At 49.6% G+C, this 18,320-nt stretch overlaps 10 protein-coding genes across 10 annotated transcripts; 9 read left to right on the top strand and 1 right to left on the bottom strand.

The window, feature by feature from the left end:
• Window positions 1-12: 12 nt before the first annotated feature.
• On the bottom strand, window positions 13-1,822 carry N7477_009433 (Zn(II)2Cys6 transcription factor domain-containing protein; the record flags this gene model as incomplete). Its single annotated transcript, XM_056971094.1, has 7 exons — window positions 13-81; window positions 153-698; window positions 763-840; window positions 891-1,040; window positions 1,088-1,612; window positions 1,699-1,716; window positions 1,766-1,822. 7 exons carry the CDS (start codon window positions 1,820-1,822, stop codon window positions 13-15), a joined length of 1,443 nt encoding a protein of 480 aa, XP_056818073.1.
• Window positions 1,823-2,449: 627 nt separating this feature from the next.
• On the top strand, window positions 2,450-5,119 carry N7477_009432 (reverse transcriptase; the record flags this gene model as incomplete). Its single annotated transcript, XM_056971093.1, has 1 exon — window positions 2,450-5,119. One exon carries the CDS (start codon window positions 2,450-2,452, stop codon window positions 5,117-5,119), a length of 2,670 nt encoding a protein of 889 aa, XP_056818072.1.
• Window positions 5,120-6,412: 1,293 nt separating this feature from the next.
• N7477_009431 (SDR family NAD(P)-dependent oxidoreductase) lies at window positions 6,413-7,407 on the top strand (the record flags this gene model as incomplete). Its single annotated transcript, XM_056971092.1, has 3 exons — window positions 6,413-7,006; window positions 7,084-7,147; window positions 7,217-7,407. 3 exons carry the CDS (start codon window positions 6,413-6,415, stop codon window positions 7,405-7,407), a joined length of 849 nt encoding a protein of 282 aa, XP_056818071.1.
• A 1,087-nt stretch (window positions 7,408-8,494) lies between these two features.
• On the top strand, window positions 8,495-9,139 carry N7477_009430 (uncharacterized protein; the record flags this gene model as incomplete). Its single annotated transcript, XM_056971091.1, has 1 exon — window positions 8,495-9,139. One exon carries the CDS (start codon window positions 8,495-8,497, stop codon window positions 9,137-9,139), a length of 645 nt encoding a protein of 214 aa, XP_056818070.1.
• Window positions 9,140-9,717: 578 nt separating this feature from the next.
• N7477_009429 (uncharacterized protein) lies at window positions 9,718-11,294 on the top strand (the record flags this gene model as incomplete). Its single annotated transcript, XM_056971090.1, has 4 exons — window positions 9,718-10,093; window positions 10,149-10,495; window positions 10,549-11,001; window positions 11,052-11,294. 4 exons carry the CDS (start codon window positions 9,718-9,720, stop codon window positions 11,292-11,294), a joined length of 1,419 nt encoding a protein of 472 aa, XP_056818069.1.
• A 681-nt stretch (window positions 11,295-11,975) lies between these two features.
• Window positions 11,976-12,239, top strand: N7477_009428 (uncharacterized protein; the record flags this gene model as incomplete). Its single annotated transcript, XM_056971089.1, has 2 exons — window positions 11,976-12,012; window positions 12,097-12,239. The coding sequence occupies 2 exons, from the start codon at window positions 11,976-11,978 to the stop codon at window positions 12,237-12,239; spliced, it is 180 nt and encodes a 59-aa protein (XP_056818068.1).
• A 1-nt stretch (window position 12,240) lies between these two features.
• On the top strand, window positions 12,241-12,706 carry N7477_009427 (uncharacterized protein; the record flags this gene model as incomplete). The annotated part of the gene is made up of 2 exons (XM_056971088.1): window positions 12,241-12,322; window positions 12,372-12,706. The coding sequence occupies 2 exons, from the start codon at window positions 12,241-12,243 to the stop codon at window positions 12,704-12,706; spliced, it is 417 nt and encodes a 138-aa protein (XP_056818067.1).
• Window positions 12,707-12,735: 29 nt separating this feature from the next.
• Window positions 12,736-13,548, top strand: N7477_009426 (uncharacterized protein; the record flags this gene model as incomplete). Its single annotated transcript, XM_056971087.1, has 1 exon — window positions 12,736-13,548. The coding sequence occupies one exon, from the start codon at window positions 12,736-12,738 to the stop codon at window positions 13,546-13,548; it is 813 nt and encodes a 270-aa protein (XP_056818066.1).
• A 2,297-nt stretch (window positions 13,549-15,845) lies between these two features.
• On the top strand, window positions 15,846-16,910 carry N7477_009425 (homeobox domain-containing protein; the record flags this gene model as incomplete). Its single annotated transcript, XM_056971086.1, has 1 exon — window positions 15,846-16,910. The coding sequence occupies one exon, from the start codon at window positions 15,846-15,848 to the stop codon at window positions 16,908-16,910; it is 1,065 nt and encodes a 354-aa protein (XP_056818065.1).
• Window positions 16,911-16,945: 35 nt separating this feature from the next.
• On the top strand, window positions 16,946-17,656 carry N7477_009424 (Homeodomain; the record flags this gene model as incomplete). The annotated part of the gene is made up of 1 exon (XM_056971085.1): window positions 16,946-17,656. One exon carries the CDS (start codon window positions 16,946-16,948, stop codon window positions 17,654-17,656), a length of 711 nt encoding a protein of 236 aa, XP_056818064.1.
• Between the last annotated feature and the right edge of the window lie 664 nt (window positions 17,657-18,320).

Raw genomic sequence — 18,320 nt, 5'->3', positions numbered from 1 at the left:
AAGGGAATACTTTCACACTCCCACTCCGATGAGTGTAAATATGCAGCCGCTGGCAAAGTCTTCGGTTTCGAATGTTGAGGACTAGATCAGCAACGTGTCAGCATCATTTATCCTGGGACTTTCATTGCGCAGCAAATAACTCGATTACTCACTTTGGAAAAGAGAGAAGCCTGTCCAATCCCCATATTCTTCCCAATCCAAAGAAGACATCTCTTTAAATAACACCTCACATCGAGGTCTACAAGCGACAGATTCGATATCACATGCAGAGGGTGCATAAGAAAGAGCCCAGAGGCCGCTTGCCCAACATTTGCCAGCGGGGCTCCGCTGTCAATCTGATTGAGGAATCCGTACAGGTTTTCCGTCAGGTGATACGGAATGGACGATAGCACATCCTGAACAAGGTCGTCCATGTCTTGCCCGTGTCGGGGGTCTGTTCTTGGGTTTCGATTCCCATTTGAAAGTGTCAGGATCAGTTCAGAAAGATATAGTCGAGCAGCCCGGTAGATGTTCCAGATGCCTGCGATATAGCGGTCGAAGTACACGTCCACCCTTCCAGGCCAATAGCCAACAATGGACTCAAGGGCAGTGGTTTTGCTCACTTGGCCAATAACTGTGGGTCTGTTTCTTTGGCTTTGAGCCTCGCTCCATTGCTTGAACTTTCCATCGAGGTTCAGTGCTTCTCGGAGAAGCCAACTCTTTTCATCGCAATCCATAAAGACCACCCGTAGCAGTGATTTTTACTTTTTCTCCGATTTTTACAAGTGCAAGCAATAGCGAATCCAATGATTCGGTCGAAGCGGTCACATTGGGCATAGCGAGTAGGCCCATTTTGTCATTCTAAATAGGTCACTTAGTATGAGCGATCCTGACAAAGACAGGGGACATACCTGTATTCCTTCTCTGAGAATACCGAGCGATCTGCCATTATGTAGAGCTTCTAAAACGGACTTTGAATTGTTTTTGAGTTTAAGCAGGGCGGCGAGACCAATTGCATGTGCGTTGTGGAATCCGTTTCGGGCATCATTCGCGATAATCATCTATCGCTATCAGACCAAGGAACAAGTCATGTAAAGGGACAACTCACTTCATAGATTCCAAGAAGCGTCACGACCAAGGCGTCATCTTTTTTAGATGCACCGGAATTGTTTTGAAGACCAACAGCTAAAGAAGAGACCAGACCATGATTCAACTTCTCGGCTTCGACGATTGAATCGGGGCGGTTGAGCTTGACGCCGTGGTTGGCCAATGCCACCATCTTGCATGCTTTCGCTAAGTTGGACCGGTCATTCACTCTGCGTAGCCTTGGCTCCATACCACTTAAAAAGCCATGGGTTACCTCAGATCCAGTTGGCACAATACAGAACTCATGTAGAAATGATTGGAGCGTGGAGTCATCGACATCTCGGTCTGGAACCGCTTTTGGAGGAACGTCTTTTGCGAGCGCGACCGTCCTAGGTAATCTTTGCCCGATTGGAAGAGAGCTTCTTCGTGCGGCAGATCGAATCGGAAGAGCCAGTTTCTTTCCGCCATTGAACTCATGGATTGTGAGCGCTTGCTCGTTTTCGTAGCTGCTGCAAGTACGCCGCGCATTTACGCATCGCGAACATACCTATCACTGATAGTTAGTATGCTAAGTACAGCGGACGAAGCATTCTTCTTAAGAGTTCAGATTGATCACAGCTCTAGTGAACATACTGGTCGAGCTTCATCCCACTGGAGGATTGTTAGCGTTGTCGGCCCCATATTTCGCAACGATAATCACCTTCTTGCTTCGTCGCTTGCAGGCCTCGCAGCCATTTGGACGACCGAGGCTCACCATTCCTAGATATCAGTGAAAATTTTGACCCTCGAAACATACAATCAACTTTTCAAAAGAACCGAACTTCGATCCTCACAAAGCTTGAAAAGGGGGGGTTTGCCGGATGCGGGGCAGCGTCGGCCGGCAGTTTACCCTGGAATACGTGAGATCTGTACCAAAGCCTGGAAGCTACTGCTTTTTACATGACAGATTTCTCTAGAATTCTTCTTTTGCAATAACGTCTTCAACATCAGCTGCCTGGCGAAATAGATGAAGCATTGAAGGAGTTTCGATAAATCCAACCAAGGGCTCAGACCCCGCGAATGTTCCTTATGCGGTAGGTAAGAAACAAGAGGCCCATTTGTCGGTGAGTCATATCACCCCTCAAATTATGGGGCTCTGTACTTGAAAAGCATGTTTTGAAGCAGATCGAAGCTTAGCCAGCGATGCGTTGGCCATTGCGTGGTTTTTTTGTCGATCGCAGCAGGCAGCGAAGCAGGGGTAGCCTGCCGAGTGCAATGGCAAACATGAGGCTGAAAAGATCTACAGCTAAGGGACCAAGGATAAATAGAGTCGCCGTTGACCGAAGGTGGTTGAGTTTCACAAGCAACGAGTTCCTGCAAAACACACGCTGGAAAGCTACTCCTCATGGATCCATACCTCTCTCGAACTCTCCAATCGCTGACTCGGAGCAAGATTCACGAGCTGAAAAAACAACGAAGTGAATACGAATCTCGCAAAGCCGAAGTTCTCGTGGCCGCAGCTCAGCGCTCAATCCTTCGCGATAAAGTCGCATGCCTCCTGGCTGGAACCAAGGAGCTCGCACCGGGCGCCAGCCATGACAACGCCATTTCCAATATCGAGCACTGGATTGAACAGGCGAAATACGATTCATCGATCCCTTTAGAGAAGCTCGAAGAGTTCGAAACACACCTGCGTAACGCCTTGGACGCCCATAGCCGAAAGCTGAGTCTTGCGGATTTGTATTCACGGCTGTTGACCGAGTGGATGAACCCGCCATCCAATCAGACCAACGAGGCTGTAGAATTCTCCAGCGAAGGCGACGATTTTCTCTTTGTTGATGAGCGGCAAAAGCAGAGACTCAAGCAATTATGCGATCAGTTCGAGAGAACAGTCTTCGAGCCTTATGAAACAGAACCAATTGCAATTGACTCGTTTCTGTCTGGCCTGTTCCCCACCGAGAAGAGCAAGAATGCGCTAGAATCCTTGCGTGAGAGTATCCGGAGATATCTGGCGGCTATCTGGGAAGAGAAAAACCCGTTTACGATCGACTCGCTGTCTGCATGCATCCGGGGCATTCAGACAGAGGAAATTGTAAGCGAAGAGAAACAAGAGACCTTGAAACACTTCCTCAACAGCAAAGTTGTGCTGAACGAGATTGCCGATGTCCTCAACATGCGATACACGGACTTGAAGAATTGGGACTGGCATGCTGATGACGAGGGTGTCCCTGTGCTTCCTCGTCAGCAGCTGAATGGCAAATACAGAATCTGGATGGATGATGATGTCCTCGAGACCATTTTCGTGGAACACATCTGCATCAAGCTTTGTGTTACGCTCAAAGCCATTCTAAAAGACTACATTCAGAGTAACGCTGGTTGGAAGTTCGCGCAAGGTCCGGAATTGACGACTCGTGATCGCCATCGACGACAATATTATCTTGAAGAAAGACTTGATCATCCTAACAACGTTGAAAGTCGTCGTAAGCAGGACTATCTCGATACATTTTTCCTTGCATCTATGCCAGCAGACGAAGACACATTGGCGGGCCGTATTTGTGGTTATGACGAAGACGAAGATGATGGTCAACGAGGAAGCTTGGCCTCAAAAAGCGTGAAACAGCAGCTTCTGAGAAAGATAGTGACGGAGACGATTTTCCGTCGTCAGTTCTATGGTCAGGCTGCTGTGATCCAATCTGATCTGCAGTGGTATGCCACGTCGATTCCGCATAGCACCGCCTGCACCATCTTGGAGTTCATCGGTTTCTCGCAAGACTGGATTAGGTTTCTGCGGAAGTACCTTGAGACGCCTTTGAACATGGACAACGCATTCGAAGGGCACGAGAAGGTCGGACCTCGCAAGCGCAGACGAGGTATTCCGATCGCACATGCCTCTGAAAAAGTCATCGGGGAACTGATCCTATTCTTCATGGATTGCGCCGTAAATGAAAAGACAGGCTTGCTTCTGTATCGTCTCCATGATGATATTTGGCTGTCTGGTGATCCTGAGAAATGTGCACAGGCATGGGAAGTCATGCAAACGTTCGCCAACATCACCGGCCTCCAGTTCAACGAAAGTAAGTCTGGGTCTGTTTGTCTTGGTGACGCTGTTGGCAAAGAAATGAAGTCCCGCATGCCTCAAGGCCCGGTCAAAATCGGCTTCTTGATGCTGGACCCGGTAACCGGAGACTGGGTCATTGATCATTCTCAAGTCGATGCACATGTTCGGCAGCTGAAGACTCAGCTCGATAACTGCAATAGCGTCATTTCATGGGTTCGTACCTGGAACAGCTGCATTGGGCGGTTTTTCAAGAACACGTTTGGTGAGCCGGCGCACTGTTTTGGACGTCCTCATATCGATGCCATTCTTGACACGTACAAAAAGATGTATGATGTCATATTTGAGACAGAAAATACCAAGACCGGGCGTACCGTCGCAGACTATCTGAGAGGAAGAATTGAGTCAGACTTCAACGTCTTCGATGTTCCAGATGCGTTCTTCTTCCTTCCTGAGAAGCTTGGCGGTCTTGGCCTACGAAACCCCTTCGTTTCGATCTTCATGCTACGCGATAGATTGAAATATTCGCCACGAGAGCTCATGGACATTTTCATAATCAACGAACGTGAGATTTACGAAGCTGAAAAAGAAGTTTTTGAAAAGAGGACCGCGACTCAGCAACGTCGAATTTGGCAGACTATGGAGAACGACCATGAGCTCGATGAGCTCAAGGATGCTTTCCCGTCAGGTAAGAAGGACAATTTTCCATCTTTTGGCGAATGGAGCAAGTTCCGTGAAGTCAAAAGCTCCAAATTATGCGGACTATATGGCGCTTTCATGGAGGTGCCTAGCTCGACCTACCCGAAGACAACAAGCGCAGTAGAAGATGCGGTCACAATGGCCCAGAGCATTTTTGACATCGGAAATCAAGGAGCAGAAATGAAGTGGACTCTGTACCTGTACGTAGAGGACCTTATGATTAAATTCGGTGGGCTGAATTTGGTGGACAAGCAGTTTTTGCCCACGGGTGTGCTTGACATGATCAGAGGGCAGAAGGTGAGGTGGCAGATGGTGCTATAGCACGATTCTTGAGTGCAATAAGCACACTCGTATGTCGAAGAATCGTGTATCCGTCCATGTGTTCCATCTCTTAAGTTGAATAGAGATACCCTTAAATTGAATTACTATATGGTAGCTTTCCACTGTGAAGATACAGAAGTAGCGAATCGTTAATCAGGGCGGCAGGCTAGTAGCTATCTCATCGTTCCATCTCCCAAATGTACGACCTCAATGGCGAACGTTGCCATGATCATGTTTTGTGGGATTCACAAGTGGCCCCTCCGGAACCTGAATCATTCCTCGCCCGCTACTTCGCTGGACCAGTCCACTTGTTTCTATTCCTGGATGTATTTCTCAGATCTTCCGTATCTTGGATATTCCATTTCTATTTGAATTTGTTAAATAAATCGTCGCGGCACGATTCACAAGTCAGAACCTCACAAGCAGGTCCCTGAATCAAATTTCCATAACCCGAGTAGCATTCTAACACATTCTCTCGTCCTTGAATAACTTGAGTCTGAGGACATGTGAGAAGAAAGCCAAATATTATCGCTTAGAAGGTTCAGATGACCACCTTTGTACTCGTAGCTTTGTGCCTCGAGTCGCCGCTGACCGCCTGCTACCTTCCGCCAGCTTTATTCCTTCTGTCATGGATAGTCCATCAACGACTTCAGACATCGTACATTACTTTTTAAGCCATGATACTGGCGTGCTATATTGCTCTATTTTTGCATCTCCCCTAAACGAGGCAGCATGGCCGAGTGGTCTAAGGCGATAGACTTGAACGAGATTAAATCTTATCAGGCATCTATTCTCTTCGGAGGCGTGCGTTCGAACCGCACTGCTGTCGTTTCTTTTTTATTTCTTTGCTCTCCCTCCAAATCTGAACACATTAGTCTCAAGGCCCAGTATAAGCAAATGAACTATGCGAAGAAAGCGACCTTGAGAATAAGCAGCATGCTGACACCCATGAGTTTTACGCATTGATCCCCGTTTTTTCCGAACTATATTTTTGGGTGAGTACAACCACACGAGGTTTGTCCTACTATCACCTGTCTATATCCAATTTCCCAAAGTCACTTTCGGAAGCGTGTGACAATCAAATGTACCTAGAAATGCGTCAAATGGTACACAGCTTCTTCTAAAACTTTTGGACCTAGCCTTCGTCAGTGAATCCCCGGCTTAAGTCCGGCTAAGCCCGGGCAGTATTTGACTTTGGCATTGATAAAAGAATCTATAAAGCTCGTTAAGCATCCGAAATAAGTATTTAACATCTCATCATTCAGGACATTGTGCGAATTATCTATCGTCAGGATGACGCCTACGCCGAGTCAGCTCAACGCACAGCACTGCCGCAACTTTATTCCCAAGCTTCATACGACACCCTATCCAGATATAGACCCGTCAAGTGTAAAACTGCCTTCTCCGTTTGTTGTTTGCATAATCGGCGGGCGGGGTGCAGCAGGTGGTGGACTAGCTCGAGCATACGCCCAGGCCGGGGCATCGGGTCTCATCCTGGCTGCTCGCACACGTTCGGGTCTTGAGGAAACAGCCAACCAAGCACGCTCAATCAGCTCGACGATCAAAGTCGTCATCTCAGAATGCGACATCACCATCGAGGGAAACATTGCTTCGGTCGCACAGACTGTCATGTCTGAATTTGACGGGCACCTTGATATTGTTGTGGTAAACTCTGGCTATTCGGGCCCGATGATACTTGATATTGCGAAAGAGTCGCCGGAGGATTACCGAACTGCGTTTGATGTCCACGCGATTGGCCTCTTCTACGCGGCACATCATCTGCTCCCTTTGCTTGAGGCCACACAGTCGCCCGCCATGTCTTTTATCGCGATCAGCTCTATGGCTACGCCCACTGTTGGTGGGATGAGCGGTCACGCCCATTATTGTGTGAGTAAGGCTGCTCAGGCAAGGTTAATTGAGATGATCTATGAGCAGTATTCGAGTCGTGGACTCTTTTGTGCCAGTGTGCACCCCGGGGCATGAATAGCGGATTCATCCAGAATGATGTGCCTGAAGATATCAGGAAGAGTATGTGGCATATCCTTACTTGTTATACAAATTTTCAAGCGTTTCGAGCTGACTATCGCGACCGATCAGTGCTAAACGATAGCCCCGATCTGGTTGGGGCATTTTGCGTTTGGTTGTCGACTCCCGGCTCTTCTGAAAAACAACGAAAGGCCCTCAACGGTCGCTTCCTCTCTTGCAAATGGGATGTGTCCGAACTCAAGGATCGATTCGATGAAATTCTGAAGAAAGACTTGCTGAGATTCCGGATTGCTGTGGATTGAAACTTCGAATCGACCACCCTGAACTTGTCGAAATGAATAGTCAACTTACTTCTCTATACCTAGCCAGGTAGTTTGCAGAATAAGCTGATCGCACGGCTCATACATACTTGATTTCGTGATGACAATGCAGGTCACTGTTGAGGGCTTGCTATGAGGCCTAGCTTTTCCTTGTAGCTGCATCAACCGCCCAACCATAGGAGCGGTGAATATGCCGTGCGTTCCAAAGATCGCCAAAGATCGCCGAGCTTCAATACAATTTTTGGCCAAGCGTCCCCACCGTCCTGCATGTTGTGAGCTCCTCAATACAGCACTATGCGGTCATAGGGATCTGAGTCACCAATCATAGATCATGGCCTTCAGATATTTCCAACATTTTGGTGTTTGCATGCATGAGAAAGGGCAATGGTCGCATGCCTTAAGAGTTCCTTTCAGCTGAGAAAGTCCACCCAAATTCTGGCTCAAACGCTTTTTGTCCGCTTTCCCTTCTCATTTTAGGACTGATCTTACGTCCCCGTAAAGTTTCTCCTTACAAACATCAAAGGAACCTCGACATGAATGGCACAAAGAGTGATTTGCGAGTACTTGTCACCGGAGTGAGCAAGATCATTCAGTCTCTGCGTGAAAACATTGTACTGATCAAAAGCGTATAGGGCGCCGGGTTTCTTGGGTCCAATTTGATTGACATGTTGCTAGAAAAAGGCCATGAGGTCATCGGACTCGACAGTTTTGAGACAGGTTCTCCGAGAAATTTGAGTCATCTTGAGAACCATCCTAGATTCACTTTAATGAAGTAGAGACCCTAAAGCGCAATCTCAAGCATCGAGAATACTGACCAGAGATATTGAACTAAACTAGACACGACATTCAGACTTCTCTGGATGACATAGGGCATATTGATCAAATTTACAATCTAGCTTGCCCCGCAAGTCCGATTCAATATCAAAAAGAGCCTGTCTCAACCCTGCGGACGTGTTTTGTTGGGACTGAGAATCTCTTAAAGCTCGCAAAATCGAGAAACATTCGCATCCTACATACGAGTACCTCCGGTTCGTGATATCTTCCACACTTTGAAGTCCTAATTAACCACATGCACCCAAACTCAGAGGTTTACGGGGACCCTCTTGTTCACCCCCAGCCAGAGAATTACTGGGGAAACGTTAACCCATTCGGTCCACGCTCATGCTACGATGAAGGGAAGCGAGTTGCAGAAGCCCTGTGTTTTGCTTATCGCGAACAGCATGGGGTAGATATTCGCATTGCACGCATTTTCAATACATACGGACCCCGCATGAGCAGCAGCGACGGACGGGTGGTGTCCAACTTTATTGCTGCAGCCTTGGCCGGGGAAGATCTGAAGATCACTGGCGACGGCTCTGCTACTCGATCATTTCAGTATGTCACCGATTGTCTCGCCGGACTTTACACCTTGATGAACAATGATTACGCCGAGGGTCCTGTGAATATCGGGAACGAGGGGGAATTCACGATTCAGCAACTGGCTGAAATTGTCAATGAGCTTGTCTCGGAAATCACAGGGCATGCTAAGGTACAAATTACCTATCATCCAAAGGTTGCAGATGATCCGACTTTGCGTCGACCACAGACATCGTTGGCTGAGAGGGTGCTTCACTGGACGCCGAGGGTTCAGTTGAGAGAGGGGCTGCGGAAAACGATCGAGTGGCATATTAGTCAAGGCAATGTCAAGGGGGGGCGGCTGAATATTCCTCAATGACTACATGGCTACCTGAAAGACTTGAAAAGCACATTCTCAGAGCTTTGATTGCATCATGGCTATGTTTCTATATAACCCATCATACGTTCTTTTACCCAACTCAGCTCCATCCTTTCGAGCACTCGGAGATTCTAGCAAATCCCACAGCATGAAAAACAAGCCCAACGTTATCACCTACCAACTTTTGTCTTAGTTAACTAAAATCCCGACGATTCGAGGTGATAAAGGAGACTGTTCAGTCTATCGTACTCCTGATTCGATGACCAACATCAACACCCCATCCCGATGATGTGGGCCCGACAAAGATTTCCCTTTTGGGATTAGTTCTCGACTGATAAGCTGCTTTGGTTCACGTTTACTTCTACGTCGGGTGTTGAGCACCAATCATAGTTATTTACTTTAGATAATGCTCGGTTACATCGAGCTTGGAAATACGGGATTGGGGTTGCTTGTCGCCAAGCCCCGTTATTATTTATAGGCTGAGGTCATCCTAGAGCAGACAGGTTCATAGTTGTTCTCTCACATCTCCGACTTCAAAGTAATATCTCTTTAGTCTTTAATTTACATCATATATCATCATGGGTGCCTACCAACCGGACACAGCCGATGTGGTTGTCCCCACCATACTCGGCAAGCCTGAAGCTGACATCTCCCGAGGGCAAAGCGGCGTTTTATACCACCAGCTTCGTCAAAGACCTCTCAATATTGTCGGCGGTCGTGGAAGCTACCTCATTACTGAAGATGGTTTGGAGATCTTGGACGCTACCTGCGGTGCTGCGGTGTCCTGCCTTGGCCACAGTGAGAAGCGCGTGCAAGAGGCCATCATGGAGCAACTACAGAAGGTTCCCTACTGCTACTCGATGTTTTTCACCAACTCCGCTGCAGAAAGTCTCTCCAAGATTCTGGTGGATTCAACCGGAGGGAAGATGACAAGGGCTTTTATTGTAAGCTCAGGTACGTCTGACCATCATCTTTGTTCGACCATTTTCAGTCAATGACTTCGTCTCAGGCACCGAGGCTGTGGAAGCTGCTCTGAAGATGGCTGTTCAGTACTTCATGGAGCTGCCTACTCCTCAGCCCCAGCGAGCCAACTTCATCTCTCGCAAACAGTCATACCATGGCAACACGCTTGGTTCACTTTCGGTCGGGCATCACGTTGGCCGTAGGGCACTTTATGAGAAGGTCCTTGCGAAGAATACTGGACATGTGGCTCCTTGCTACCCATATCGCGGAATGCGGTCTGATGAGAAGGTTGAAAGCTATGTTGCCAGGCTTGCGCAAGAATTGGAGGAAGAGTTCCAGAGATTGGGACCGAATACTGTTTGCGCATTCGTAGCGGAGACAATGGCTGGCGCGGTAAGCTTTGAAATTAGGTGCTGAGAGGAACCCGCTGACCTGAGAAAACATAGACTCTGGGGTGTGTTCCCCCTCTACCCGGATACCTAAAAGCAATGAAAAAGGTCTGTGAGCGACATGGAGCCTTGTTCATTTTAGATGAGGTCATGTCTGGCATGGGACGCACAGGAACGCTTCATGCGTGGGAGCAGGAAGATGTTGTTCCAGATTTGCAGACCGTGGCCAAAGGTCTCGGGGCTGGATATGCCCCTATCGCCTGCCTGCTCTTGAACAAGCATGTTGTCGATGCTCTGACAGAAGGCACCGGCGCGTTCTCTCACAGTCAGACTTATCAAGGCCACCCGGTATCCTGTGCCGCTGCGGTCAGAGTGCAACAGATTATCCAGGAAGACAATCTGTTACCTAACGTCCGCGCGATGGGTGATTACCTTGGTCAACTTCTCCATGAGAAGTTCGATGAACATCCTCATGTTGGAGATGTCCGTGGCAGGGGACTCTTCTGGGCTGTAAGTGAAGACGTTCTGCTGCGGTTTGAAATCTCACTAATTTTGTGCAGCTTGAGTTTGTTCAGGATAAAGAAACTAAGGAGCCGTTTCCACCAGCTAAGAAGCTCGCATGGACTATTCATGCTACTGGCCTCAAGCCACAGTATGCTATCTCTCTGATGCCCGGTAATGGTGGTGCTGACGGGATTAATGGTGATCATATCTGCTTGGCGCCGCCATACAATACCACTCGTTCTGAGATTGAAATGATTGTTGAACGCACATTTTGTGTCATTAGAGAGGTATTGGGCTGATCGCTGTATCTTTGGACCTCAGCGAGGACTGTTCACTGGCGAATGGGTGACCAACCCAGGTTCTGAGTAAAGTGCAAAGTACTCAACGTCTTGACCCTTGGCCTTGAAATGACAACTCATAAATCAACTTTTGATACAGAGCCCAAACTGTGAAAAAGTGTCTATTTTTAATTGTAAGCCGCCATAAATCTCACCTTTTCCTCCGACTTAGACTTGATAAACTCGGGGATGGTGCCACTGTTTTCGCACGCATATTCCCACTCTGCGCGCATTTCCCATTTGGCATACTTTGGGCCAGCCAAGTAGCATCCATCCCTGCAAAATGCCCCCCCGGATCCTTGGTTCCTTTATCCTGGACATACTCAAGCTGCTCAAACTTAGTGAGATTTCATATCGAAGAAGAGCTTCATTTAAATGATCACGATGTTCGAAATTATGAACTTGGGGTGTGAAGTCTGCGTGAAAAGTAGAGGGCTAACTTTATCAACTCTTTCTGCGCAGTTTTTTTGTTCCCTCAGGCTGAAATTTCGCGTATAATTTGGACGCTGTTATGCTTAGTTGGCTCCATCATCATGTGATCGGCTGGTCGTGATAAGCGGGGGAGATCCAGACGTGGAGCAAGCATTGTCATGGAGGTTCGAACATCCGATCATCAGTGCACAGACTAATCTCGCCGGCGGGATGCCCCGTGACGATCGATTCCACCGATCAAAGACCGGTAATGAGGCATCTTGGAGGAGCATACGACAGGCGCTAACATGGGGCTGTAGGATGTCTACAATGTCGCAGGAAACATCATAAGTGCGACGAGAATCGACCTATCTGTTCATTCTGCTCTTTGCGGGATCTAGAGTGTCAGTACCCATCGGGCCTGAAATGGGTCCATCAGACGCAACCGATGTCTTCGAGACATCGATCTCGCAGAGGACCTCGGCCTATGAATGAGATGGCGATATTGGAGAGATCTCCGTTTATTTTCCCGGATGTTTTATTTCATACTGAGGAGGATAGACATGCTTGGGAATATTGTATGTGCCATGAGTGTCCCATGTCTACGGTACTGAACAAATCTTTCAGATGTGCGGCTGGTATCCTCGAATGTACCGGCGCTGGATGGTCCCGACAATCCATACCGGCAATTATCATTCACGGCGTTGACGTCGCCAATTTTACTTGAGACTATTGTCTGCATCGCGACAGAGCACATGCTTAACTTTGGCCTGGGAACGGTGTCAACGGCAGCACAGCGCCAGCAACAAATGCTCAGAACCATTGGACATAGCCTACATGGCATAGATGCGACAGGAATCCACATGACGGGCTCCGCAGCAAACAATATAGATCACGAAGCACTCCTCACGGCAGTTGTCCTCCAGGGGTGGTGGTGGCCCAGTCGGCCGACGGCGTCCTAGAACCACACGTCAAATGCGCCTCGTTCCTTATGCAAACCCTGGACCACTTCAGACATGTTCCGCACAGCACGCTTGCACGCATGGCAGTACAACGCTTCGGCATGGTCGACGTGATGCTAGCCATTTCCCGGCAACGACGACCCTACGCCCCGCGCAACTTTGTACTTCACGAGCCAGATACCGAGCGATGGGACAACTCGACGCCCTCATTCCGCAACATGACCGGCTGTCCCCAGCCGCTAATGTGCTTCCTCGTCAGCATCTCACATCTGGCGTGCGACGTGCAAGAGCGGCTGGAGCAGGCTGCGTCGATGAACGATATCCTTGCACGGGCATATCGGCTCGAAAGTGACCTTCGATTTTGGGGCAATGAATTCGCGGGTTCAGAGAGTATTGCAGAAGACATCGTGCGCCCGCCGCTAGATATCCTTACCGAATGTTTCTACTGGACGGCACATCTATTGCTGGCACGTCGCGTGTTTCGCGATTCGACCCGCAGTCTCCGGGTGCAACATCTGATGCACACGTGCTTCGGCCTCATGGATCAACTGTCTACTGGGTGTGGACCGGATTCGTCTCTGCCGCAGCCGTTCTATCTTGCTGCTCGGGAAGCTATCACTCCTGAGGATCGCGCGTGGGTACGGCAGAAGCATGAGTCGATGACTGAATACTATCGTGAACAGCAGAGAAATATGGCAATGCATCTCACTGAGAGAATATGGGATATTAGTGATGAGGCCCAGGTGGCAAGCTCTATCGGTTCGCAGCCGGTCACTGCGCTATCGAATGGAGATGATAGGATAAGGGCCATGGATCAGCAAAGCTGTCTGTTCATTTTTTGACAGGCCTGTTTCTAAATATATCGCGGTGGCAAGGTTCCGACACGTATCCACCGGTTTCCAGTGGCAAGGAGAACGTCGAAAATCTGGACACAAGCTTGTGTTTGACGTAGCCCATGAAGTAATGCTAGTTAGTCCGCGTTCAATAGTGTACAGGTAGCGCGAGATAGTTATTGCGGCACGAGTGGTTCGCAACGAGGAGGCGCACACTAGTCCATGTTGGGCATACCCATGCAAGGACTGGCGGCGCCGCCAAAACCCACCGAGGATTGTGGGTTCGCCCACACTATTCTTGTCCTTTTCTCGGAAATAGACCTTCTATGGATGTACCACATATCGAGGTGGTACAACTTGATTATTCAGGTCTTGTTCGTTGCGTCAGCAATTGACCGGTTGACCGGTTCAAGCCTGACAGTCAGGCTGGAAATTGTGAGCAGCCTGAGCGATGTCTCGGCACTCCTATTGCCGTTCAAAAGTTCGAAACATCGGATGCTGCGGATGGCGCGCACGGAGTCGTATTCGCGACGTGCACTGCAGAGAACTCACGGCTTCATCCCTGCTCACCTCGGACCGATTGGGCCAATGGGACCGCGTCAGGAAGCGCACGGAACGTTTTCGAGACCAAGCTGTGGGTGGGGGGGGTTTAAAAATACCGGGGATTTGGCCTAGGTCAGGGTTGCACCCTGGTCCGGGACTGTGTCCAACGCGACTTGAAGGTCTGGAATGACCTGTCATGATGTGCTAGACCAATGAGCAGTGAACCCGGGGCGGGTACCTGAATGGTGTTCCCCTTCTCCGTCGCAAGTCTCGGGGTTCCATGGGCCACAAAACAGACTCTACGCTCATTGGCGCTGTCCTGATGGATCAACCCCCTGGCACCGTGGGCGTCCAACGGTGGGGACTGGAGTCGTGGCGGTCATATTCTCGAATCAGGGGGGGAAAGGTGTTTACCCAGGGACTTAGACTTTATTTTTTCCGTAAGGATTTGGGTGGATGCTACAGTCGTGATAAGGGAGTGTACTGCAGACAGCCCGATGCATTGGCACAGGGTTATATCGATGCGTCAACCGTCACAAATAGGTCCGGTGTTTCAGATCCCCGCAAATCTCACGTGGGAGTCGCCGTTCGGCGGCATTTGGCGACGATCTATCGTTTCTGGATGGTTGAGAATTGTGTCTGTGGTTTGTCTGGTTTCTTTGGTACTGAGGGGACGCCACAATGCTCACGGACTCTGATGGACAAGTGTATGATCTAGGTCCGTGGGCGGACTCCTTTCCATTCTTCTATTTTTCCGTGAACTGGCGCAGTACAACAAACTTGTAGTACAGACGTAAATTTGTGCGATCCGAGTTGAGTAAGGAGTGCAGAACAACAGGGGAAAAGTTCAGACTGCAAGTTTGTATGCAGACCGATGCAGGGGCAGGGTAGAAGCCAGGAGGGTGGAACGACAGCCACGACACGGCGCAGACGCAGACGCAGACGCAGACGCAGACGCAGGCTTGAGAGCGAGTGTAGAAGGGGTTCATACACCAAAGTCGAGGCCCTGGTGGTTTGGAGACCAAGGCGACTGGAGGGCTCCACGAGGTGCCAATAGTCGCGGCTCATCTCCATACTGACTCAGCATCTCCTGATCTCCCTCTTTCTCTTCACACTGGTGTGTCCTCCCTTTCCCTTCGCCATCCCATTCTTTTCTTTTGCCAGGTCGTTCGTTTCACTCTTTCAACGGCGACCTAGACCACTCTTTCTACCCATCTGTCACTTCATTTCTTCGGTTTCCCGACCTTGTTCTCGAACCCTCCCCCCCTCCCCCAGTTGATCGATTCAACCCGGGTATTGCGATTCCTCCAAGTCCGACCTTTTATCAAGTTTCACGGTCGATACCTGAGCCTCAATTGCCCTTATACTAGAGCTGCATAGGCCAGCCTTTTTTCAGTTATTCCTTCCTTTACTGGGACGCCTCTGCGACGTGACCCTTACTACCCAACCCCCCCCGTTTTGGACGTGAACGCAATCGAACGCGACCGCGATCCGATCTCCTTACGCCAGAGCGATTTCGTTTCTTTCTCTTCTCGTTTTTACCTCTCGCGCTTGACGCTGCTTCGAGAGACTAGGATTTCGAAGACCATCCGTCATTTTCTGCACCCACATCTCCACTCGTCGGCCGGATCGTCACAACATTGAACCTCTTCTTTGAAAGAAACGCTTACGCTATACGCAAACAAATAACCCCTTTGTGAAAATCTTTGATTCTCACTATCTTACTTTCTCCAGCCTATATCTTGCTGGATCGTGGTCGCAGCATGTCTTTGTCGTCAGAAACTCCCGAGCCCTCGGGCACGGGCACCACAGCTTCATCCACGTCCCCAAATTCCACACCTTCTCCTTCCACCTCGAGCGCTACGACTGTTACCTCAGGCTCTGCTTCGCGCCGTCCGCCGCGCAAGAGCACTCTGACTCAACAGCAGAAAAACAACAAACGCCAACGCGCAACTCAGGATCAGCTGGTCACTCTGGAGGTCGAGTTCAACAAGAACCCTACTCCCACTGCGGCCACTCGGGAACGCATTGCATCGGACATCAACATGACTGAGCGATCGGTCCAGATCTGGTTCCAAAATCGACGCGCCAAAATCAAGATGCTCGCGAAGAAGAGCATTGAGACTGGCGAGGGCTGCGACTCAATTCCGGAGTCAATGCGCCACTATCTTGCAATGCAATTCGATCCAACGAAGCCGGGAACACGGGATCCTTTTGGGCACTCAGTGGGGTACAGCACACCTGGCATGTATCCCAATGAGTCTAACCCGACCGGCAAAGTTGTGATTTCTCATTTCACCTGCCGGTCTTTGACTATTGGAAGTTGGCGCCGTATCGGGCAGAACGCCATGGACCTGGTGGTCTTTTATTCGCCTGACAAGGCCTGCATGACCTACTATATCAACAATGATTCTGCTGGTTACAAGATCGAATACCCCTTCGCGCATATCAAAAACATAACATTGGAAACCGGAGACTCGAACCCTGGGCCCCATGGCGCACCGCCCCGGCCTGGTGGTCTAGTGGTGGAATTGAACCGCCCTCCCCTGTTCTACATGGACTCGTCCAACTCTGGTGGTTTCTATCAATGCGGTGATTTTACCGAGGAACAGCAAGCCAGCCAAATTATGGTTCATCACCTGGGAGGCCACCCCAAAGTCCTGAGCGTTCAGCTTGCGAAGCTCGTTTCTCTGGAGTCTTTCCAGAACCGCCTTGTGTACAACAACGGTAACAACGGTAACCACTTTTCTATGCCTGGTGCCATGTCTCCCCCTTCATCCAGCGCCCAGCCTCCCAACCCAATCACTTCCAACCCGCCGCCTACTTGAATATCTACCAAGACCACAACCACCTCGGCTTCAACATGCCGGCTGCTCGTGGACATAAGCGCCAGCGGAGTCGCTCAGTGCCAGCGGCTGTGGACTTCTCTGTACTGCAGGGTCCGATGAACTCATTCAACATACCGCAGACACCGGCTCCGTTTAATCACACCGAGTCGCACATTTATGCGCCAGTTCCACAGTCCGCACACGCTCTGCCCACCGACCTGCGCATCGATACAGATGGATACGGTCTCGATTTCCGCCCGAACCCCATGTCTGCAACAACCACTACGTCGCCGTCCGACTTCGCCAGCCCTTCCATGTTCAGCAGTGCTACCAATGGTGAATCGACTCCCGTCGCCAGCATGGCGCCTCAATATAATGTTCCCTACGGGCAAGGACCTTCCGACTCTTCAGCCGTCGGGTCACATGCGCCGTCGCCCTACTCTGGCGTGAGTCCTGCGGACCCTATGATTGCCAACCACTCTCCCCCGCTTTCCAACATGTCTCATTCGTCCGACATGTACGGATTTGGGCACGACCAGAAGTCTACTTTTGCTGAAGACGGCCTCTCCATGAATGACATGTACCCCAAGCATAACTTCAACTACACGGTTTCGCACGATGCTCCTACTTTTGAGCTACCGATGCACGGTATGTCTGGTCATGCGTCTCCTGCGTTGGATTACACCCTCGGGATGGTTAACTTGGACGAAATCAACTCGCAAGGCCTGCCCTCCGGGTCAAGATGACCTTCCGGGACTCGAAGTTGAAGCTTTTCTTTATATATTTATGTTTCACGGACTTTGGAGTGATTGTGGCGCTTTTGTTTTGGTTCTTGGTTCCATCTCGGAGACATCCTCATTGTCCCTGATGAATCGTCGATTGCGACTAGCATTGAGTGGGAAGGAGCGGTATGGTTGTTGACTCCATTCTTGGAGAACTCGTGTCTCGCTGGCGATGACCGGGACAGCAATTCCGATGGAATGGTTGCTATTTCTGTTCATTGCGTGACATATATCCCTTCTGTCTTGTGCGTTGTATTAATACCCTTCTACTCTGGGGCCGGTCCTGCAGCGAATTTCTGCTCTTTCAATCTCATGGAATCCCGGGTGTTCTGGTCAATTCCTTTTCTTCTTTCTTCTTTCTCCTTTCTTCTTTCTTCTTTCTTCTTATCTTGGCCACCCCTTTTTTGAGCCTTTGATTATACTGGCCAGGATCTTTTTTTTACGTGGTTATGCCCTACAGACCGACTTGGACGGCGACTCCCTGATCTTCCTACCTTTTTCCTTTTTTTGTGTGATTTGTGACTTTTGTCTTGTGGGTTTCAAGATGGATCCCAGCGTTGGATTGCATTCCCGTGGTTTAGTAATGGGTTTGGAGTCAGCCTTTTCGCTTCCATTGCCATGTCGGTAC

Source organism: Penicillium maclennaniae (assembly GCF_028827695.1).
Source record: "Penicillium maclennaniae strain IBT 15551 chromosome Unknown utg000008l:1.0-3552695.0:1.0-3555053.0, whole genome shotgun sequence".
NCBI lineage: Eukaryota > Fungi > Ascomycota > Eurotiomycetes > Eurotiales > Aspergillaceae > Penicillium > Penicillium maclennaniae.
Note: the sequence above shows the minus strand (reverse complement) of the source record. Positions and strands in the feature narration are given on the sequence as shown.